A 25,510-nucleotide genomic window follows, 5' to 3' on the forward strand; every position below is an offset into this window, starting at 1 on the left:
TTATTATGTTTAAATTTAATAATACTTTGTACTATAATGATGTGAGAAAGATATTGTGTTTAAATTTAATAATACTTTGTACTATGATGATGTGAGAAAGTTATTATGTTTAATTTTAATAATACTTTGTACTATGATGATGTGAGAAAGTTATTATGTTTAAATTTAATAATACTTTGTACTGTAATGTGAGAAAGTTATGTTTAAATTTAATAATACTTTGTACTTTAATGATGTGAGAAAGTTATTATGTTTAAATTTAATAATACTTTGTACTTTAATGATGTGAGAAAGTTATTGTTTAATTTTAATAATACTTTGTACTATAATGATGTGAGAAAGTTATTATGTTTAAATTTAATAATACTTTGTACTGTAATGATGTAAGAAAGTTATTATGTTTAAATTTAATAATACTTTGTACTGTAATGATGTAAGAAAGTTATTATGTTTAAATTTAATAATACTTTGTACTATAATGATGTGAGAAAGTTATTATGTTTAAATTTAATAATACTTTGTACTGTAATGATGTGAGAAAGTTATTATGTTTAAATTTAATAATACTTTGTACTGTAATGATGTGAGAAAGTTATTATGTTTAAATTTAATAATACTTTGTACTATAATGATGTGAGAAAGATATTGTGTTTAAATTTAATAATACTTTGTACTATAATGATGTGAGAAAGTTATTATGTTTAAATTTAATTGTACTTTGTATTATAATGATGTGAGAAAGTTATTATGTTTAAATTTAATAATACTTTGTACTGTAATGATGTGAGAAAGATATTATGTTTAAATTTAATAATACTTTGTACTGTAATGATGTAAGAAAGTTATTATGTTTAAATTTAATAATACTTTGTACTGTAATGATGTAAGAAAGTTATTATGTTTAAATTTAATAATACTTTGTACTGTAATGATGTGAGAAAGTTATTATGTTTAATTTTAATAATACTTTGTACTGTAATGATGTAAGAAAGTTATTATGTTTAAATTTAATAATACTTTGTACTGTAATGATGTGAGAAAGTTATTATGTTTAAATTTAATTGTACTTTGTACTATAATGATGTGAGAAAGTTATTATGTTTAAATTTAATAATACTTTGTACTGTAATGATGTGAGAAAGTTATTATGTTTAAATTTAATAATACTTTGTACTGTAATGATGTGAGAAAGTTATTATGTTTAAATTTAATTGTACTTTGTACTATAATGATGTGAGAAAGTTATTATGTTTAAATTTAATAATACTTTGTACTATAATGATGTGAGAAAGTTATTATGTTTAAATTTAATAATACTTTGTACTATAATGATGTGAGAAAGTTATTATGTTTAAATTTAATAATACTTTGTACTATAATGATGTGAGAAAGTTATTATGTTTAAATTTAATAATACTTTGTACTATAATGATGTGAGAAAGTTATTATGTTTAAATTTAATAATACTTTGTACTATAATGATGTGAGAAAGTTATTATGTTTAATTTTAATAATAATTTGTACTATAATGATGTGAGAAAGTTATTATGTTTAAATTTAATAATACTTTGTACTGTAATGATGTAAGAAAGTTATTATGTTTAAATTTAATAATACTTTGTACTGTAATGATGTGAGAAAGTTATTATGTTTAATTTTAATAATACTTTGTACTATAATGATGTGAGAAAGTTATGTTTAAATTTAATAATACTTTGTACTATAATGATGTGAGAAAGTTATTATGTTTAAATTTAATAATATTTTGTACTATAATGATGTGAGAAAGTTATTATGTTTAAATTTAATAATACTTTGTACTGTAATGATGTGAGAAAGTTATTATGTTTAAATTTAATAATACTTTGTACTATAATGATGTGAGAAAGTTATTATGTTTAAATTTAATAATACTTTGTACTATAATGATGTGAGAAAGTTATTGTGTTTAAATTTAATAATACTTTGTACTGTAATGATGTGAGAAAGTTGTTTAAATTTAATAATACTTTGTACTGTAATGATGTGAGAAAGTTATTATGTTTAATTTTAATAATACTTTGTACTATAATGATGTGAGAAAGTTATTATGTTTAAATTTAATAATACTTTGTACTATAATGATGTGAGAAAGTTATTATGTTTAAATTTAATAATACTTTGTACTGTAATGATGTGAGAAAGTTATGTTTAAATTTAATAATACTTTGTACTATAATGATGTGAGAAAGTTATTATGTTTAAATTTAATAATACTTTGTACTGTAATGATGTGAGAAAGTTATTATGTTTAAATTTAATAATACTTTGTACTGTAATGATGTGAGAAAGTTATTATGTTTAAATTTAATAATACTTTGTACCATAATGATGTGAGAAAGTTATTATGTTTAAATTTAATAATACTTTGTACTGTAATGATGTGAGAAAGTTATTATGTTTAAATTTAATAATACTTTGTACTGTAATGATGTGAGAAAGTTATTATGTTTAAATTTAATAATACTTTGTACTGTAATGATGTGTAAGAAAGTTATTATGTTTAAATTTAATAATACTTTGTACTGTAATGATGTGAGAAAGTTATTATGTTTAAATTTAATAATACTTTGTACTGTAATGATGTAAGAAAGTTATTATGTTTAAATTTAATAATACTTTGTACTATAATGATGTGAGAAAGTTATTATGTTTAAATTTAATAATACTTTGTACTATAATGATGTGAGAAAGTTATTATGTTTAAATTTAATAATACTTTGTACTGTAATGATGTGAGAAAGTTATTATGTTTAAATTTAATAATACTTTGTACTATAATGATGTGAGAAAGTTATTATGTTTAAATTTAATAATACTTTGTACTATAATGATGTGAGAAAGTTATTATGTTTAAATTTAATAATACTTTGTACTGTAATGATGTGAGAAAGTTATTATGTTTAAATTTAATAATACTTTGTACTGTAATGATGTGAGAAAGTTATTATGTTTAAATTTAATAATACTTTGTACTATAATGATGTGAGAAAGTTATTATGTTTAAATTTAATAATACTTTGTACTATAATGATGTGAGAAAGTTATTATGTTTAAATTTAATAATACTTTGTACTGTAATGATGTGAGAAAGTTATTATGTTTAAATTTAATAATACTTTGTACTGTAATGATGTGAGAAAGTTATTATGTTTAAATTTAATAATACTTTGTACTATAATGATGTGAGAAAGTTATTATGTTTAAATTTAATAATACTTTGTACTATAATGATGTGAGAAAGTTATTATGTTTAAATTTAATAATACTTTGTATTTATAATGATGTGAGAAAGTTATTATGTTTAAATTTAATAATACTTTGTACTGTAATGATGTGAGAAAGTTATTATGTTTAAATTTAATAATACTTTGTACTATAATGATGTGAGAAAGTTATTATGTTTAAATTTAATAATACTTTGTACTTGTAATGATGTGAGAAAGTTATTATGTTTAAATTTAATAATACTTTGTACTATAATGATGTGAGAAAGTTATTATGTTTAAATTTAATAATACTTTGTACTGTAATGATGTAAGAAAGTTATTATGTTTAAATTTAATAATACTTTGTACTGTAATGATGTAAGAAAGTTATTATGTTTAAATTTAATAATACTTTGTACTATAATGATGTGAGAAAGTTATTATGTTTAAATTTAATAATACTTTGTACTGTAATGATGTAAGAAAGTTATTATGTTTAAATTTAATAATACTTTGTACTGTAATGATGTGAGAAAGTTATTATGTTTAAATTTAATAATACTTTGTACTATAATGATGTGAGAAAGTTATTATGTTTAAATTTAATAATACTTTGTACTATAATGATGTGAGAAAGTTATTATGTTTAAATTTAATAATACTTTGTACTATAATGATGTGAGAAAGTTATTATGTTTAAATTTAATAATACTTTGTACTGTAATGATGTGAGAAAGTTATTATGTTTAAATTTAATAATACTTTGTACTGTAATGATGTGAGAAAGTTATTATGTTTAAATTTAATAATACTTTGTACTGTAATGATGTAAGAAAGTTATTATGTTTAAATTTAATAATACTTTGTACTGTAATGATGTGAGAAAGTTATTATGTTTAAATTTAATAATACTTTGTACTGTAATGATGTAAGAAAGTTATTATGTTTAAATTTAATAATACTTTGTACTGTAATGATGTGAGAAAGTTATTATGTTTAAATTTAATAATACTTTGTACTATAATGATGTGAGAAAGTTATTATGTTTAAATTTAATAATACTTTGTACTGTAATGATGTGAGAAAGTTATTATGTTTAAATTTAATAATACTTTGTACTGTAATGATGTGAGAAAGTTATTATGTTTAAATTTAATAATACTTTGTACTATAATGATGTGAGAAAGTTATTATGTTTAAATTTAATAATACTTTGTACTATAATGATGTGAGAAAGTTATTATGTTTAAATTTAATAATACTTTGTACTATAATGATGTGAGAAAGTTATTATGTTTAAATTTAATAATACTTTGTACTATAATGATGTGAGAAAGTTATTATGTTTAAATTTAATAATACTTTGTACTATAATGATGTGAGAAAGTTATTATGTTTAAATTTAATAATACTTTGTACTATAATGATGTGAGAAAGTTATTATGTTTAATTTAATAATACTTTGTACTATAATGATGTGAGAAAGTTATTATGTTTAAATTTAATAATACTTTGTACTGTAATGATGTAAGATTATTATGTTTAATTTTAATAATACTTTGTACTGTAATGATGTGAGAAAGTTATTATGTTTAATTTTAATAATACTTTGTACTATAATGATGTGAGAGAGTTATGTTTAAATTTAATAATACTTTGTACTTTAATGATGTGAGAAAGTTATTATGTTTAAATTTAAAAATACTTTGTACTATAATGATGTGAGAAAGTTATTATGTTTAAATTTAATAATACTTTGTACTGTAATGATGTGAGAAAGTTATTATGTTTAAATTTAATAATACTTTGTACTATAATGATGTGAGAAAGTTATTATGTTTAAATTTAATAATACTTTGTACTATAATGATGTGAGAAAGTTATTATGTTTAAATTTAATAATACTTTGTACTGTAATGATGTGAGAAAGTTATGTTTAAATTTAATAATACTTTGTACTGTAATGATGTGAGAAAGTTATTATGTTTAAATTTAATAATACTTTGTACTATAATGATGTGAGAAAGTTATTATGTTTAAATTTAATAATAATTTGTACTATAATGATGTGAGAAAGTTATTATGTTTAATTTTAATAATACTTTGTACTGTAATGATGTGAGAAAGTTATTATGTTTAAATTTAATAATACTTTGTACTGTAATGATGTGAGAAAGTTATTATGTTTAAATTTAATAATACTTTGTACTGTAATGATGTGAGAAAGTTATTATGTTTAAATTTAATAATACTTTGTACTGTAATGATGTGAGAAAGTTATTATGTTTAAATTTAATAATACTTTGTACTGTAATGATGTGAGAAAGTTATTATGTTTAAATTTAATAATACTTTGTACTGTAATGATGTGAGAGAAAGTTATGTTTAAATTTAATAATACTTTGTACTGTAATGATGTGAGAAAGTTATTATGTTTAATTTTAATAATACTTTGTACTGTAATGATGTGAGAAAGTTATTATGTTTAATTTTAATAATACTTTGTACTGTAATGATGTGAGAAAGTTATTATGTTTAAATTTAATAATACTTTGTACTATAATGATGTGAGAAAGTTATTATGTTTAAATTTAATGTACTTTGTACTGTAATGATGTGAGAAAGTTATTATGTTTAAATTTAATAATACTTTGTACTGTAATGATGTGAGAAAGTTATTATGTTTAAATTTAATAATACTTTGTACTGTAATGATGTGAGAAAGTTATTATGTTTAAATTTAATAATACTTTGTACTGTAATGATGTGAGAAAGTTATTATGTTTAATTTTAATAATACTTTGTACTTTGTACTGTAATGATGTGAGAAAGTTATTATGTTTAAATTTAATAATACTTTGTACTGTAATGATGTGAGAAAGTTATTATGTTTAAATTTAATAATACTTTGTACTATAATGATGTGAGAAAGTTATTATGTTTAAATTTAATAATACTTTGTACTGTAATGATGTGAGAAAGTTATTATGTTTAAATTTAATAATACTTTGAACTTTGTACTGTAATGATGTGAGAAAGTTATTATGTTTAAATTTAATAATACTTTGTACTATAATGATGTGAGAAAGTTATTATGTTTAAATTTAATAATACTTTGTACTATAATGATGTGAGAAAGTTATTATGTTTAAATTTAATAATACTTTGTACTATAATGATGTGAGAAAGTTATTATGTTTAAATTTAATAATACTTTGTACTATAATGATGTGAGAAAGTTATTATGTTTAATTTTAATAATACTTTGTACTATAATGATGTGAGAAAGTTATTATGTTTAAATTTAATAATACTTTGTACTGTAATGATGTGAGAAAGTTATTATGTTTAAATTTAATAATACTTTGTACTGTAATGATGTGAGAAAGTTATTATGTTTAAATTTAATAATACTTTGTACTATAATGATGTGAGAAAGTTATTATGTTTAAATTTAATAATACTTTGTACTGTAATGATGTGAGAAAGTTATTATGTTTAAATTTAATAATACTTTGTACTATAATGATGTGAGAAAGTTATTATGTTTAAATTTAATAATACTTTGTACTGTAATGATGTGAGAAAGTTATTATGTTTAAATTTAATAATACTTTGTACTATAATGATGTGAGAAAGTTATTATGTTTAAATTTAATAATACTTTGTACTATAATGATGTGAGAAAGTTATTGTGTTTAAATTTAATAATACTTTGTACTGTAATGATGTGAGAAAGTTGTTTAAATTTAATAATACTTTGTACTGTAATGATGTGAGAAAGTTATTATGTTTAATTTTAATAATACTTTGTACTATAATGATGTGAGAAACTTATTATGTTTAAATTTAATAATACTTTGTACTATAATGATGTGAGAAAGTTATTATGTTTAAATTTAATAATACTTTGTACTGTAATGATGTGAGAAAGTTATGTTTAAATTTAATTGTACTTTGTACTGTAATGATGTGAGAAAGTTATTATGTTTAATTTTAATAATACTTTGTACTGTAATGATGTGAGAAAGTTATTATGTTTAATTTTAATAATAATTTGTACTATAATGATGTGAGAAAGTTATTATGTTTAATTTTAATAATACTTTGTACTGTAATGATGTGAGAAAGTTATTATGTTTAAATTTAAAAATAATACTACTTTGTACTGTAATGATGTGAGAAAGTTATTATGTTTAAATTTAAAAATAATACTACTTTGTACTGTAATGATGTGAGAAAGTTATTATGTTTAAATTTAAAAATAATACTACTTTGTACTGTAATGATGTGAGAAAGTTATTATGTTTAAATTTAAAAATAATACTACTTTGTACTGTAATGATGTGAGAAAGTTATTATGTTTAATTTTAATAATACTTTGTACTATAATGATGTGAGAGAGTTATGTTTAAATTTAATAATACTTTGTACTGTAATGATGTGAGAAAGTTGTTTAAATTTAATAATACTTTGTACTGTAATGATGTGAGAAAGTTATTATGTTTAATTTTAATAATACTTTGTACTATAATGATGTGAGAAACTTATTATGTTTAAATTTAATAATACTTTGTACTATAATGATGTGAGAAAGTTATTATGTTTAAATTTAATAATACTTTGTACTGTAATGATGTGAGAAAGTTATGTTTAAATTTAATTGTACTTTGTACTGTAATGATGTGAGAAAGTTATTATGTTTAATTTTAATAATACTTTGTACTGTAATGATGTGAGAAAGTTATTATGTTTAATTTTAATAATAATTTGTACTATAATGATGTGAGAAAGTTATTATGTTTAATTTTAATAATACTTTGTACTGTAATGATGTGAGAAAGTTATTATGTTTAAATTTAAAAATAATACTACTTTGTACTGTAATGATGTGAGAAAGTTATGTTTAAATTTAAAAATAATACTACTTTGTACTGTAATGATGTGAGAAAGTTATTATGTTTAAATTTAAAAATAATACTACTTTGTACTGTAATGATGTGAGAAAGTTATTATGTTTAAATTTAAAAATAATACTACTTTGTACTGTAATGATGTGAGAAAGTTATTATGTTTAAATTTAATACTACTTTGTACTATAATGATGTGAGAAAGTTATTATGTTTAATTTTAATAATACTTTGTACTATAATGATGTGAGAAAGTTATTATGTTTAAATTTAATAATACTTTGTACTATAATGATGTGAGAAAGTTATTATGTTTAAATTTAATAATACTTTGTACTATAATGATGTGAGAAAGTTATTATGTTTAATTTTAATAATACTTTGTACTATAATGATGTGAGAAACTTATTATGTTTAAATTTAATAATACTTTGTACTGTAATGATGTGAGAAAGTTGTTTAAATTTAATAATACTTTGTACTGTAATGATGTGAGAAAGTTATTATGTTTAATTTTAATAATACTTTGTACTGTAATGATGTGAGAAAGTTATTATGTTTAATTTTAATAATACTTTGTACTGTAATGATGTGAGAAAGTTATTATGTTTAAATTTAATAATACTTTGTACTGTAATGATGTGAGAAAGTTATTATGTTTAAATTTAATAATACTTTGTACTATAATGATGTGAGAAAGTTATTATGTTTAAATTTAATAATACTTTGTACTGTAATGATGTGAGAAAGTTATTATGTTTAAATTTAATAATACTTTGTACTATAATGATGTGAGAAAGTTATTATGTTTAAATTTAATAATACTTTGTACTGTAATGATGTGAGAAAGTTATGTTTAAATTTAATTGTACTTTGTACTGTAATGATGTGAGAAAGTTATTATGTTTAATTTTAATAATACTTTGTACTATAATGATGTGAGAAAGTTATTATGTTTAATTTTAATAATAATTTGTACTATAATGATGTGAGAAAGTTATTATGTTTAATTTTAATAATACTTTGTACTGTAATGATGTGAGAAAGTTATTATGTTTAAATTTAATAATACTTTGTACTGTAATGATGTGAGAAAGTTATTATGTTTAAATTTAATAATACTTTGTACTGTAATGATGTGAGAAAGTTATTATGTTTAAATTTAATAATACTTTGTACTGTAATGATGTGAGAAAGTTATTATGTTTAAATTTAATAATACTTTGTACTGTAATGATGTGAGAAAGTTATTATGTTTAAATTTAATAATACTTTGTACTGTAATGATGTGAGAAAGTTATTATGTTTAAATTTAATAATACTTTGTACTGTAATGATGTGAGAATGTTATTATGATTTTGTTGATAAGTTTTAATAGTCCATCAGTTTTTGTACTAACATTTTCTCCCAATTTTATGTGTTTTCTGACCTTCGTAAGATAATTGCATTTTGTAAGTTTGTTTTTATCTGAACCTTGAAGTTAGAATTGGGGAAAGATTTCTCTTTTACAGTAATTTTAAAATGCATTTTGATGTTTTCTTTGTCTGCTGCAGGAAATTTTTTTTTATTTATTTTTTACTTATCAGGTAATATCTTCCATTAATGAGGTTATAGTATGTGCAGTAAAATTCTGCCCCCTAATGGCTGAGGGGTAAGGCTGAAACTTATAATGCTGTAAACTTAGTTTCAGTATATCTGGTGTGTAGAAACACAAATAAACCATTCTGTAGCTTTGTGCTTAAAAACTAACAAAAATACTTTACTGGACAGATGGTGTTTTTTGTCACATTAAAATTGTGTTGGTTAATCATTGGAATACTAAAAAAAAACAGAAAAAGGACCAAGATTTAAGTTGTGACTGTATTTGATTGTTTTAGCTGTGACTGTATTTGATTTTTGTAGCTGTGACTGTATTTGATTGTTTTAGCTGTGACTGTATTTGATTGTTTCTATAATGGAATTTTCTAGGCTAATAAAAAAAAGATTTATTCACACATGAAAAGTTAAAGATACAATGAGATATTGTGAATTAACTTTAGAAAGTAATGGTCTTTAAGATATCTGTTTATTTCTCTACTCTTGCAGGGAGAATGATATTAGTGATGTGTTGGATACAACATTTTCTGTTGAGCACGATTCTTTCGGTCAGCTTCAGGTTCATGAACTGAAACCAAATGGAAAGAACTTAAGTGTAACTGATGACAACAAAAAAGAATATGTGAGGTGAGAACTGGTTTGGGTCATTCTTGATGACAAGAAACCTACTTGAAATGAAAATGTATCTCAGAACAGCTGGTATGGGTATTGACACTTTTATTGATAAGGAGAGAACAACGTTTCAACCTTCCTAGGTCAAAATGTTGTTCTCTGCTTATCAATAAATGTAAATAACTATACCAGCCATTCTGAGATGCATGGTTTGTGTCATGTTTTATTCCAGTTTTTAAGATATTATTGTACTTTGATCAGACTGTTGGAATTTAAGAATTATTGGTCTAGTCAGTTTTCCAAGAACATAAAAGATATTTCTGAGTGATTTATGGTCAAAGATTAATCAAAACATGGTTCAACTGATTCACATTTTAATTGGACTGCAACAACAGATAGCATCCTCAAACCTTTGGTTGTAACCAATAAAATATTTGCATTTATATTTACCCTGTATTGTGTTTAGTACATATTAATGATGATTTAACACTCGATGCATTAGTACAAGCCACAACTTTTCATTTAGCCAGATCCTGTTTGGGTTGCATCATGTAGTGACTGAATTGGAATAGTTCTTGAATTAACAATAAGGACTGATTGTACCTTTATTATGTTTCTAAACACATTTTATGAACTTATTTATACTCCAAATTACCCATGTATCACAACCTAACTATAAACTTTCTAGTAGCATATTAATCACATGAAAATAAATTACAAATGTCATTTTTATCTCACATATTACTTTATGTATCTCATATGGAAAAAGAGTAATTATACCCACTTTCTTTGGTTAGTTTTTTACATTGAGTGTTGTAATAGGTAAAGACAAGAGATTATTCATTATAATGTCATATGCCACCAGTGATGAATGGTGTAAAAGATGTTTGTCATTTGATGATAGATGACCAAATTCTGTTTATTTAGCTTTGTGTTGCAAACTACTGTTACATCTGCTTGGATAGGAATGCAACACGATCTGTTATATTACTAAAAATTAAATGTAAACTCTGGTTTGCCTTTTGCTTTACTGTTTTTTACTGAGTTAAAAACATGTTCACCCTTCATGAGTAACTCCAGACAAGGGCAGTAGAAAGAATAAAACTATGTGTCATATAGTTTATACGTTGTTTTTTAATTTAATGTATTTTACTAGCATGTTGCTGTGTTTATCTTGAAATTTAAAGAGTATGTGGAACTGAGGTCACTAATTTATTCTTGTGAATTATTCAGCCAGAAAAACTTAAAATACTGAAAACTAAACATGAAGAACAACCTCTTACTTGATTTACCATTACTTCTGGGTAACACAGATTAATGAAGTGCACATAATTTAAATCAAATCTATGTATGATCATCACAACCATGCCAATTAGTGCACATGTATTTCTATACCATGAGTTCTGTGAACATCTGTTAGTGATGTAATATCTATCTGAATCACTGGTAAAGGCTAATATTTGTAGTTAAAGGAAGTTGTGTGTGTAAGTAGTGAAACTTAAGTTATCTTGTGAAACTCACTTCAGTGAGTTATAACTATAGACATCAAACTATACCTAGCTGAGTTTAAAAAAAGTAAACTGTCACAGATAGACATGTTTAAAATTGTTTCCCATTGCTCACAACAAGAAGGAACCCACTTGAACTATAAATATATGTATAGTGGTGATAGCTGAGGAACCCTCTTGAACTAAATATATGTATAGTAGTGACAACTGAGGAACCCACTTGAACTAAATATACGTATAGTAGTGACAGATGAGGAACCCACTTGAACTAAATATATGTGTAGTAGTGACAGCTGAGGAACCCACTTGAACTAAATATACGTATAGTAGTGACAGATGAGGAACCCACTTGAACTAAATATACGTATAGTAGTGACAGCTGAGGAACCCACTTGAACTAAATATACGTATAGTAGTGACAGCTGAGGAACCCTCTTGAACTAAATATATGTATAGTAGTGACAGCTGAGGAACCCTCTTGAACTAAATATACGTATAGTAGTGACAGCTGAGGAACCCTCTTGAACTAAATATATGTATAGTAGTGACAACTGAGGAACCCACTTGAACTAAATATACGTACAGTAGTGACAGCTGAGGAACCCTCTTGAACTAAATATATGTATAGTAGTGACAGCTGAGGAACTCACTTGAACAAAATATATGTATAGTGGTGACAGCTGAGGAACCCACTTGAACTAAATATACGTATAGTAGTGACAGCTGGGGGACCCACTTGAACTAAATATACGTATAGTAGTGACAGCTGGGGAACCCACTTGAACTAAATATACTTATAGTAGTGACAGCTGAGGAACCCACTTGAACTAAATATACGTATAGTAGTGACAGCTGGGGGACCCACTTGAACTAAATATACGTATAGTAGTGACAGCTGGGGGACCCACTTGAACTAAATATACGTATAGTAGTGACAGCTGGGGGACCCACTTGAACTAAATATATGTATAGTAGTGACAGCTGGGGGACCCACTTGAACTAAATATACGTATAGTAGTGACAGCTGAGGAACCCACTTGAACTAAATATACGTATAGTAGTGACAGCTGAGGAACCCACTTGAACTAAATATACATTATAGTAGTGACAGCTGAGGAACCCACTTGAACTAAATATACATTATAGTAGTGACAGCTGAGGAACCCACTTGAACTAAATATACATTATAGTAGTGACAGCTGAGGAACCCACTTGAACTAAATATACGTATAGTAGTGACAGCTGAGGAACCCACTTGAACTAAATATACGTATAGTAGTGACAGCTGAGGAACCCACTTGAACTAAATATACGTATAGTAGTGACAGCTGAGGAACCCACTTGAACTAAATATACGTATAGTAGTGACAGCTGGGGGATCCACTTGAACTAAATATACGTATAGTAGTGACAGCTGGGGAACCCACTTGAACTAAATATCATTATAGTAGTGACAGCTGGGGACCCACTTGAACTAAATATCATTATAGTAGTGACAGCTGGGGACCCACTTGAACTAAATATACGTATAGTAGTGACAGCTGGGGACCCACTTGAACTAAATATCATTATAGTAGTGACAGCTGGGGGACCCACTTGAACTAAATATACGTATAGTAGTGACAGCTGGGGGACCCACTTGAACTAAATATACGTATAGTAGTGACAGCTGGGGGACCCACTTGAACTAAATATACGTATAGTAGTGACAGCTGGGGGACCCACTTGAACTAAATATACGTATAGTAGTGACAGCTGGGGGACCCACTTGAACTAAATATACGTATAGTAGTGACAGCTGGGGGACCCACTTGAACTAAATATACGTATAGTAGTGACAGCTGATGTGTGTACCAGAAGCTATTATTCAAAACGTGAAATAACAAAGAACATTTTACCTCTTTAGGTCATTGTCTTTGTTTTATTGCTAGAATATTGAGCAGTAGAATCCAGTACTTTGTAGCTAGTTCTATTTAACTGTTTTCTTCATTTTATGGCCAGAATCTTTAGATTTCTGTTTTATTATGGAAATATTTGAAGTTTTTCTTTATGTACAAAATTTTGCCAGTAAAATCTGAATTATTACTTATTTTTAGCATTAGGTACTAGTTTTGTAATTAAAACATGAGTAGTAGTTTAGTTTAATGTTGTCTGAATGAATACGTTTTCAGTAAAAGTGAAGTAATGATTTTTCCACTAAAGGTTATACGTGAATTATCGGTTCATGAGAGGGATAGAACAACAGTTTCTTGCCCTGCAGAAAGGATTCAATGAGTTGATTCCTCAACATCTTCTGAAGTCATTTGATGAGAAGGAGTTGGAGGTGAGATTTAGGTTACAACAACTTTAAGTATTATGGAAGAACAGTATTTTAGAAATGATAGGTTTCTCTGGAGAATTAGAAACACGTCTCAAGAATAATAAGTTTCTCGGGATGAATGTGGAGCGTTTTCTTGAATGAAACTAATTGTAGAAGAGTTAGTTATATTTCTATAATGGGATTGAAGTGAATCACATATTAGTTTATATAATAAATTAATGTATGGTACCTGCTTATGTTTGGTGAAAGTAAAAGAATTACATGCCAGTTTGTACATGAAGTTAGTGTCTAAAAATCAGTTGTGTATATTTGATTAGATTGAACTTCATTTTGTGCTAATTTGTTATTAAAATAAACTTTTAAATGCGGGTGTTAAGGTGTTTTTTATTTTGTATGATCCAAACCAAGTAATAATTGCATAAACACGTTGCATTGTACAGCTTTTGATTGGAGGACTAGGAAAGATAGACTTGGAGGACTGGAAACTTAACACACGTCTCAAACACTGCACTCCTGACCACAACATAGTCAAGTGGTTCTGGACAGTGGTAGAGTCATATAGTGAAGAACGTCGTGCCCGTCTTCTCCAGTTCGTCACAGGAAGCTCACGTGTTCCTCTGCAAGGCTTCAAAGCTTTACAAGGTAAGGTTAGAGGTTTCAGATCAAGTTCTCAAAAAAACAGAAGGAGATGGTGTGAACATTTGAAAAAGAATGTTTTAAATAACTAAACTTATTGGAATGAGGTAATAACAATAAATACATGGTTCCTTAATTAAGAAGGAAGTTTCTCAAAGGAAGTGAATATTTAAAAAAAGAAATGAAGTTTGATAAACTTTGCATCTCCTCTGTTTAACGTACAAAGCTGTATGTCATCTTAAAGATGTAAAAATTCAGTCTTCTTGTGTGTAGACATTTCATTGCTTTTCTTGGTTAAGGCATGAATATTTTGTTGTTAAGTTTATCAGTTAGACTTAAATCATGGTGATACTGTGGACATCACTTGTAACCACACATTAGACCTAAGTGAAAATCTCTGACATCACATGTAACCACAGATTAGACCTAAGTGAAAATCTCTTGAATTTGATTTGTACTTTTACCCTTTGCTGATATACTCACTGTTACTTCTTTTGTTGAATGTTGGTAGACATAGCTACATCAGGAGATTCAACAGAAAACCAGTTCTTGTTTTAATAGTATATGAAATTAATGAGAATTAAAGCAATGTATGAATAGAAAGTATTACGAGCATCTCTGAATAGAAAGTAGTATCTCTGAATAGAAAGTAGTACGAGCATCTCTGAATAGAAAGTAGTACGAGCATCTCTGAATAGAAAGTAGTACGAGCGTCTCTGAATAGAAAGTAGTACGAGCATCTGTGAATAGAAAGTAGTACGAGCGTCTCTGAATAGAAAGTAGTACGAGTATCTGTGAATAGAAAGTAGTACGAGCATCTCTGAATAGAAAGTAGTACGAGTATCTGTGAATAGAAAGTAGTACGAGCGTCTCTGAATAGAAAGTAGTACGAGCGTCTCTGAATAGAAAGTAGTACGAGCGTCTCTGAATAGAAAGTAGTACGAGCGTCTCTGAATAGAAAGTAGTACGAGCGTCTCTGAATAGAAAGTAGTACGAGCGTCTCTGAATAGAAAGTAGTACGAGCGTCTCTGAATAGAAAGTAGTACGAGCGTCTCTGAATAGAAAGTAGTACGAGCGTCTCTGAATAGAAAGTAGTACGAGCGTCTCTGAATAGAAAGTAGTACGAGCGTCTCTGAATAGAAAGAAAACGGCGTCTCTGAATAGAAAGTAGTACGGCGTCTCTGAATAGAAAGAAAATGCGGCGTCTCTGAATAGAAAGTAAACGGCGTCTCTGAATAGAAAGTAGTACGGCGTCTCTGAATGAAAGAAAAGTATCTGTGAATAGAAAGTAGCGAGTCTCTGAATAGAAAGTAATACGGCGTCTCTGAATAGGCGAGTGTCTCTGAATAGAAAGTAATGCGGCGTCTCTGAATAGAAAGTATTTACGAGCGTCTCTGAATAGAAAGTACGTACGAGCGTCTCTGAATAGAAAGTACGTACGAGCGTCTCTGAATAGAAAGTAGTACGAGCGTCTCTGAATAGAAAGTAGTACGAGCGTCTCTGAATGGAGAATATGATATGATGTACACAAACCATGAATAAGAGAAGTTAATTTGCAAAGTGGTTCGGATTACCATGAAAAGTTTTGAAGAAAAGCCTTTGGAAATGGGATATTAAATCTTGTATAAAAGTTGACACATCCACTGGAAAACCCATCCACTCACTAGGTCTTTAATATCTAGTCCAGATCTCGTTTCTGTGTACCAGTTATTAATGTAAGAATATAAAGTCATAACAGAAAGTATAACAAACTTTCAGATTTTTTAAACGTGGGTCTCTATGACAAGCATAATAAAGATAAGGTTGGAATGGTTATTTTGAAAATATTATACACAAAAGTACAGATATTGTACACAAGTCTACAGATCTGAAAACAGGAAATCAAGTTTATAGTATGCAGCATTTTACTACTATGCTCTTAGGAGATTATTATTTGTGATAAATTTAATGTAGATTTCATTTACATTTATTATTATTCCATAAACCAAGTTGGTGGATATTTTTTCCTAAGTGTACTCAGTTCTAGATTTTCTATCTATTTTGATTTCTAACACGTACCTCTGTGTGTATATACAGTGGTACCTGGGTTCTCGAACAATTCGGTTTTCGAACATATTGTTTGAGAAAAAAATGTCTCGGTTGTCAAACATAAACTCGGTTCCTGAACCAAGCCGTCATGGCCTCAACCCCCGAAATAATCCAACAGAACAACTCTTTGACCATTTTCGGCATACGCCAAGCTTGTCCAAAACATTTTACCCTCACCTGTCACTCAGTCCTCACCCCTGATAAAATCTGATGTGAACGTTCTCGTTTTTTTTTGTTGTTTTTTTCTAAATATTCTGATTAAATAAGCCACCATGGGGTTAAAGAAGGATAATGAAAGCAGCAAACCAAAAAGAAAAGTTGTTAGAGCCACAATAGAGGTGAAAAAAGATCTCATAGCAAAGTATGAGTGATGTTCTCGTGTCTGATCTTGCTACACAGTTTGGTATGGTGAAATCTACAGTCTGCACCACACTGAAAAATAAAGAGGTCATCAAAGGAGCTGATGTTGCAAAAGGAGTGACAGTGCTTACAAAACAAAGATCACAAACAACAGAAGAGGTAGAAAAACTGTTGTTAATTTGGGTAAATGAAAAACAGTTAGCTGGTGATAGCATTTCTGAAACCATCATTTGTGAGAAAGCAAAACAGTTGCATGCTGACCTCCTGAAAAACATTCCTGGAATGAGTGCTGATACAAATGATGCCTTTAAGGCTAGTAGGGGTGGTTTGAAAAATTTAGGAAGAGAAGTGGCATACATAGTGTGGTAAGACATGAGGAGGGTGCCAGGCAGAAACAAGCCTCATTAGACAAGTTTTTAGTGAGAAATAGGTCCAGTGAGTCTCAAGCAGGTTGTAGCAGTGCAAAGAGACAGAAAAGAGAAAGAACCCCAGAAGGAGAGTTACATGACGTTTTTATGGAATGTGATTCCCCTTCCAAACAGTAATAACCCTTCTACTCTCCACGTTCCTCACCACCTTTCACTTATGCCATCAGCTCTCTTCAGCACAGGTAAAGTGCAGTTAAATTTTTATTTATTGTTTTTTATTGTGTTTATAGTTTTTGTGGTTGACATGTAAGTATTATTATACAGGTATAAATAAGCAATATTTTTACTTAAAATGCTTCATAATGCATAATTTTTGGAGGTCTGTAATGGATTAATTTAATTTACAGTATTTCTGATGGGAAAAATTTATTTGGTTTTCAAACAAATCGGTTTTTGAACAACCTTCTGGAATGGATTAAGTTTGAGAACTGTATTTCTGATATGGTACTTTCCTTCTCTCACAAGATTAGCTTTTTCAGTTTTGTGCTGCCTTCTACATGCAATGTTTTCATAAAGCATGTTACAAGTCTTTTGACACCCTTTTTGGAATCAGAGTTTCCAACATGTCTTTCATGCAAATCATTGTCATCTTTTCACCAGCATGAGAGCACAACTATCACATGAAACATGTGACTCCCTCTATTCACAAGTGCTGAACCATCACTTCTTATTTGGATGATTTTAGACATCTTTCTTTTTGTTGTTTTAACCTCAAAGTGATTTAAAATAGTTCCCTTTGTTTCAGTAATTCTTTGTTTTTCCATTATATTTTACAAAAGTGTTTGATTTACCCATGGTTTTCCATGAAAACTTGTCTGTTGAGTATCAAGCATGAATTCCAAAGTAAATTTTACTACTTCAGGTACATCTCAGTCATCTGATACTGTAATTCATTTTACAGGTGCAGGTGTCCCATTTAAGGATTAAAAGACTATTTGCTAGGATATTGAGTTGTTATATGGATTAAAAGACTATTTGCTAGGATATTGAGTTGTTATATGGATTAAAAGACTATTTGCTAGGATATTGAGTTGTTATATGGATTAAAAGACTATTTGCTAGGATATTGAGTTGTTATATGGATTAAAAGACTATTTGCTAGGATATTGAGTTGTTATATGGATTAAAAGACTTTATTTGCTAGGATATTGAGTTGTTATATGGATTAAAAGACTATTTGCTAGGATATTGAGTTGTTATATGGATTAAAAGACTATTTGCTAGGATATTGAGTTGTTATATGGATTAAAAGACTATTTGCTAGGATATTGAGTTGTTATATGGATTAAAGACTATTTGCTAGGATATTGAGTTGTTATATGGATTAAAAGACTATTTGCTAGGATATTGAGTTGTTATATGGATTAAAAGACTATTTGCTAGGATATTGAGTTGTTATATGGATTAAAAGACTATTTGCTAGGATATTGAGTTGTTATATGGATTAAAAGACTATTTGCTAGGATATTGAGTTGTTATATGGATTAAAAGACTATTTGCTAGGATATTGAGTTGTTATATGGATTAAAAGACTATTTGCTAGGATATTGAGTTGTTATATGGATTAAAAGACTATTTGCTAGGATATTGAGTTGTTATATGGATTAAAAGACTATTTGCTAGGATATTGAGTTGTTATATGGATTAAAGACTATTTGCTAGGATATTGAGTTGTTATATGGATTAAAAGACTATTTGCTAGGATATTGAGTTGTTATATGGATTAAAAGACTATTTGCTAGGATATTGAGTTGTTATATGGATTAAAAGACTATTTGCTAGGATATTGAGTTGTTATATGGAAACGTTTTGTCTTCTGCTGTTGCTTCTCTTCGTTTTGAGCCTGAAGTTTGATTGTTTGTCATATTCCCTGGAGTTTGTCATCCTTTTCCAAACCTAAGATTTCACTTCTCAGGTATTTGATATTCTGTATATTGCTCCTATTTCTTATGACCTATGTTCTTCCATGTTACGTGGTTTTAACTCCCAACATTATTTAGTTTTTCTGTCCCCTGATATTTGATCCACATTGAGCATTTTATCTTCCAGTTAGGTGATAGTGTTACTATGCCTCATCCCTTGCAGGCTTCAGATAATTTTTGTTGAGACCTTTTGGGTTGTGATGCTATATTGTCACAGACCTGTCATCTTCAGGTTGAAACGTTGTTCTTTGCTTTATTAGTAAAAGTTTTAATACCCATACCAGCCATCCTGATGTGCATTTTTACTTTGAGTAGGTTTCTTGTAATCAAGAATGACAGGTATTCTGTTCCTCTGCAGCCCAATTTATATCTGTTCATGGATGCATCTCTTTAGAGCTGGGATGCATAGGTCATTTACCATGGAGCTTCAGGTTGTTGGTCTGTAGGGGAACATTCTCTTCACATCAACATTCTCAAATTTTTTTGGGAATTTGTTTTGCTTTGGATCACTTTCTTCCCATCTCCAGGAGTCATCTAGTTGTGATCAATTTTGACAATTCAACAGTAGTGGTTCATATCAGTCACCACAGTGACATCTAGTCGAGATCCTTGTGTTTTCTAACATTGGTTCTTCTTTCTGGTACTCATGATCATCACTTTCATTTGATGGGGGGTCATGTACTAAGTGCTTTCAACCTTGTGATGGAGGGTCTTTTCCAAACTGACCAGGTTTACCCAATAGAGAGATTCCTTCAGCTCTTTTTTTTTTTTGGTGGCTTTCCAATTGGTGTAGTATTCCTTATATCATTGAATTTGTCATCACACTCAGTCACTTATATCATTGAATTTGTCACCACACTCAGTCACTGGTTGCCTTTGGTTTGGTCCATGATTCCATATCCTTTGTTTATTATCCTGTACAATGACTTCATTGGGTGATCTTCATGATTCATGCAAAGCCCTTCTGATTGCTCATTACTGGCACCCTTGGTCATGGTTTCTTCACTTCATTCAGTTGTGGTTGTTCCCTCCTATCCTCCTCCTTATGTTCCCCAACCTTCTTCCTCAACCTGTTGGAATGGTGCAAAAGTCTTGTGTCATGCATTATTAATTAATGTTTGCATATACAGGGAAGCACAAAATGGGAAAAGTTTATATTTTGAGGGGAGGGAAGTATCTATTGGAAATACATTTTCAGTGTATGAAAATTGTAACTTTTTAAAGGAGACTTGAAGCAAATATTCATTTATTAAAACAATAACATAAAACTATGTTGTTGTTTTTAAAAAATCCATATTATATAATTAAAGGACATATTTGAAATGTGTGGATCTTTGGAAGGATATTAACAGGTACATTTAGAATGTGTGGATATTTGGAAAGATGTTTAAGAGATACGTTTAGAATGTGTGGATATTTTGAAGGATATTAACAAGTACGTTTCGAATGTGTGGATCTTTGGAAGGATGTTAACAGGTACATTTAGAATGTGTGGATATTTGGAAAGATGTTTAACAGGTACGTTTAGAATGTGAGGATCTTTGGAAGGATGTTAACAGGTACGTTTAGAATGTGTGGTTGTTTGGAAGGATGTTAACAGGTACGTTTAGAATGTGTGGTTGTTTGGAAGGATGTTAACAGGTACGTTTAGAATGTGTGGATCTTTGGAAGAACGTTTAGAATGTGTGGATCTTTGGAAGGATGTTAACAGGTACGTTTAGAGTGTGTGGATCTTTGGAAGGACGTTTAAGAGGTATGTTTAGAATGTGTGGATCTTTGGAAGGACGTTAACAGATACGTTTAAAAAGTGGGTCTTTGGAAGGACGTTAACAGATACGTTTAAAAAGTGGATCTTTGGAAGGATGTTAGTGCGAATGTGCTATACATAAAGCATCAATATTGAAAAAAGCATGGTCAAAGCAGTAACTTCCATGATGTTTTTATTTGCAGGGTCAACAGGTGCTGCAGGACCACGATTGTTTACCATTCATCTTATTGATGCTAGTACTGATAATCTACCTAAGGCTCATACGTGGTGAGTATGAGATTCTCTAAAATAACATGCAATTCTCATGAACTCTTTGTATTGTGAAAAAGAATTCAAGTACTATTTACAAAAATATATACATGATTTTTGTATTTAAAATAGAGAAAAACGTAGGTTATCTGTAGATATAATTTTTAAAAGTAAGAATGTTTCACTTCATTGTTATGTGAATTTCTTTATTTTTGAAAAGTTTTAAGTTATTTGTATTTTATTCTATGAATAAACTTAGTAGTAATGTTCCATAATAACTACAATATTTTTATTGTGTAAATTAATTGTTTCTTTTAATTGAAGACTGCATGATAGGTGTTGTGTAGAAAATTAAATACTTTTACAGTAATGTTATGATTATAAACAATTGTTTGTTCTTTTTCTTGAAATGATAACAGGTTGGATGATGCATTTCTGATTTAAATTAATTTTGTAATTAATGAAGACTGATTTTTATTTTGCCTTAGTTTATTTCTGATCAAAGTTTTTTCCAGAGACTTGGTAGTGATCTTTAAAACTTTTAAACTTGGGAACAAATTATAAACATCAAATGTATGTGTGTAGAGTTTATTAGTGAAATGTATAAAAAATGTGTGTCTGTTATCTTGGAACTTAGAGCTTCAAGTCTTGAGGACTATTAGATATGTCAGTTAAGACTAGTGCTTCAAGTCTTGGGAAATATTCATTTTGTTAGTTAAGAGCTTTCAGGTTTTGGGGACTATTAGTAATTTTAATTAAGACTAGAACTTCAAGCCTTGGGAACTGTTAGGTATGTTAGTTAAGACTAGTGTTCACATCTTGGGAAATTGTGATTGTGTCAGTTAAGACTAGTGTTCACATCTTGGGAAATTGTGATTGTGTCAGTTAAGACTAGTGTTCACATCTTGGGAAATTGTGATTGTGTCAGTTAAGACTAGTGTTCACATCTTGGGAAATTGTGATTGTGTCAGTTAAGACTAGTGTTTGTGTATGGAGAATTGTGATTGTGTTGTTTCTAAGTTTGTCTTTCTAACATTTAAATAAATAAACAGTACTGTAGTATTTATTTATGTAAAACCATTAGTATGGAAAACCTACTAAAGAACAGTTGGAAGCTAAATATCTGATATGATAATATTTTTTTATTTCTTATTTTTCATAGCTTCAATAGGATTGACATCCCTTGTTATGAATCGTACAATAAACTTTACGAGAAGTTGACCCAAGCCATTGAAGAGACTTGTGGGTTTGCAGTAGAATGATGGACAGTTTTCTTTGTTGCTGTCAAAGAACAAGTAGTCACTGCATTAGTCCACTCCTTGTGCTGTATCTGCTAGAGACCACTGTGTTAATTGAAAACCTGATTGGTCTCCATATTGAGGATAGTGTTCTTAAGGACCTCTGTCTCACTATGCACACAGATGTAGCAAATGTTGCTAATACTACGTTATGATGTTACCATGTTTCCAAAGTTTTGCATCAAGACAAATCTTAATTTTTACATGCTGTTGTGAATTCTAATAAGATATGCTAATAGTGCCTGTGAGTTTAATAATTTGTGCCCCTGAAGGCACACTTGATGTCACAGGTTTTGTAACTGTTGTCACTTCTCTGTGACTGATATTTTGTTACAATTTAAATTTCTTTCCTTGTATAATTATTTGTTTCTCAAGTTGTTGCTTTTGCTTAAAGTCAGAGTTGGAATTACTTTTTAAGAGGTAACAGTTAAGCACCATTGAAATACACTCACTTGTAACAATGTTTTGTTTTTAACGCACCTTAATTATTTTTGTAAATTTGTTTGTTTAGATTAACTCATGGCAGACAGTTGTTACAGACTTTTGTTGCAAGCATGTACCTTGTACATAAAAACATCTTTATTGTAATAAAATCAGTCTTTACTAATTATCAGCAGTGGGAAATGTGCACAACTGGTAAGTTTTTGTTTCAATGGTTCACTGAGTTACTGTATTTTCTGAATCTTGTGTACTGAACAAGGTTGGTGCATAACTATTAGAAGTTATTTTGATTGCTGTTTTTAGCCAGTGGTATGACAAGGATCTTGAAGTCTTTATGACTGTAAGTTGTTAGATAGCAGGTATGATAGTTTTGTCAAGTATACCATACACACAAAAGGTTCCTCTCTGAAGAAAAACTCCACGTAACTATGTTCAGAAAATCTGAAAGGAGCCATTATGTTTGTTTCTGATTCTCAAACAATAATCATAAAGCACCCTAACGTAGTGACATTTTGAATATTACAGAAAACACTTAACAAAGTTCACACACTAAATTTATGCTGTTTTATGAGTGAAGACCAGTGAACTTACCATCTAAGGGGATATAATTAATTAATCCTGGTTCATGAAGTTGATAACAAAGTCGAGAAGTTGAAGGGTATTAGTTATTGAAACGTAAGAGTTTCAATGTGTGTTTTTAACACCCTTAAAGTTTTAATAAAACGAAAGTTTCTAGTGTATTTTCAGTTATAATCTTAACTTAGTTGTAACTTAAATTAATATGTAAATTTTTCTGTTAAATTAGTTCTATTCAAGTTGTCTTCCTCAAGATATTACTGGAATTTGTTGTTTTGTTCATGATTTTTTCAGTGAACAGTTGCAGTGGTGGGATTCTCTATACTACTTAGCTAAGAATAAGTTTAGAGTTTGGAACTCTTAACCCTTATTTTAATGTTAATATTTTGAACAGAATCATTTAAAGAATTTTCGGTCATTTCTTACACAGATTTAATGAAATAGTGCAAGATATACCTGGGTGTTCTCTTGAAAGAAGGGCCATTTAAATATAGTACACCATTTGGTTCATATATTGGCAAACCAAGCAAGTGTATGTTGATCTACCGATACAGTTAATCTCTGTGATTGAACTTCGTCGTCTGTGTGGTAAAGTTATTTATAGACATGTTGACGGCGACATCTGGATGGTAAAACGGCTTATAAATACATTTAAAACTTTCAAAAAGAGCACGTGGATGCCATTTAAATAGAATTTTTACACGATTTTGTGTGATTATAGGTTAATTAAATTTTGTTTTTTAATTATTGTTTGATCTTAAGTTTCACACCCGTTTCTGTGCCTAGGCTGTCCATATTATTTTAATTCGTGATCAAAGTGTATTGTTTGAAATCCATTGTTGCTAGTTTTATATTATTCCACTGTTTCCTTTATTAATTAATACATTTGAAACTAAAGACATAGAGATCTGGGCTATTGTAATATTTTTTATAACATTCCTTTATTAATTGCATAACGTAGTGCCTTATGGCATTAGTGGAGAAAGACCTTTAAACTGTCGTGATTAATCAGAGGAAATGGTCTGTGACATCTTGTAAGTAATTCTATATGAAGAATCAAGTAAGAATGAGTACACGAATCTCAGGAATTAATTTTATATAGAATATATGGTGAGAGAGCCCACCCCGAAACTGTTTTATGTTAGTTAATATTGAAATAATCCTGTGTGAAATAAAATGTATATGAATTCTTGAACACTAGTGACGTGTGCTTCCAATCTTCAGTCCATTTGTGCAGGGTTTTTAGTGTTCTGGTTTTCAGCTGATATTACCATGAATGTATTCAATAAATACTTTTCTACAAGTAAGGCATGTCCTGTTTCTCTCTTATTTCATGTAAAGTAAAGCAGTTAAACATAATAGATTACTTTAAAAGTACGAACTGGTAATAAAATGGACAGTAGATGAACTGATATAGACGTTGCTGTATGCTCATGAAACGTTTGGGTGTTTGGTGTTGACACAAATGTCCCCTACGGATTTACAACGCTATAATCAGGGTTTCGATTCCCATCGTTGGACTCAGCATATAGCCCAGCATGACTTTGCTA

General features: G+C 28.4%; 1 protein-coding gene across 1 annotated transcript in view; it reads left to right on the forward strand.

Moving 5' to 3' along the window:
- The window catches only part of LOC143224732 (E3 ubiquitin-protein ligase SMURF2-like), an 83,726-nt gene extending 58,459 nt beyond the window's left edge, over nucleotides 1-25,267 (forward strand). Inside the window, 5 exon segments of the mRNA XM_076452994.1 lie at nucleotides 10,244-10,381; nucleotides 14,077-14,197; nucleotides 14,635-14,836; nucleotides 21,579-21,663; nucleotides 22,808-25,267. Of these exon segments, the coding sequence (XP_076309109.1) occupies nucleotides 10,244-10,381; nucleotides 14,077-14,197; nucleotides 14,635-14,836; nucleotides 21,579-21,663; nucleotides 22,808-22,907 (646 nt within the window). The 3' untranslated portion in view covers nucleotides 22,908-25,267.
- Nucleotides 25,268-25,510: the final 243 nt, after the last annotated feature.

This window comes from Tachypleus tridentatus, chromosome 9 (genome assembly GCF_004210375.1).
Source record: "Tachypleus tridentatus isolate NWPU-2018 chromosome 9, ASM421037v1, whole genome shotgun sequence".
Taxonomy (NCBI): Eukaryota; Metazoa; Arthropoda; class Merostomata; order Xiphosura; family Limulidae; genus Tachypleus; species Tachypleus tridentatus.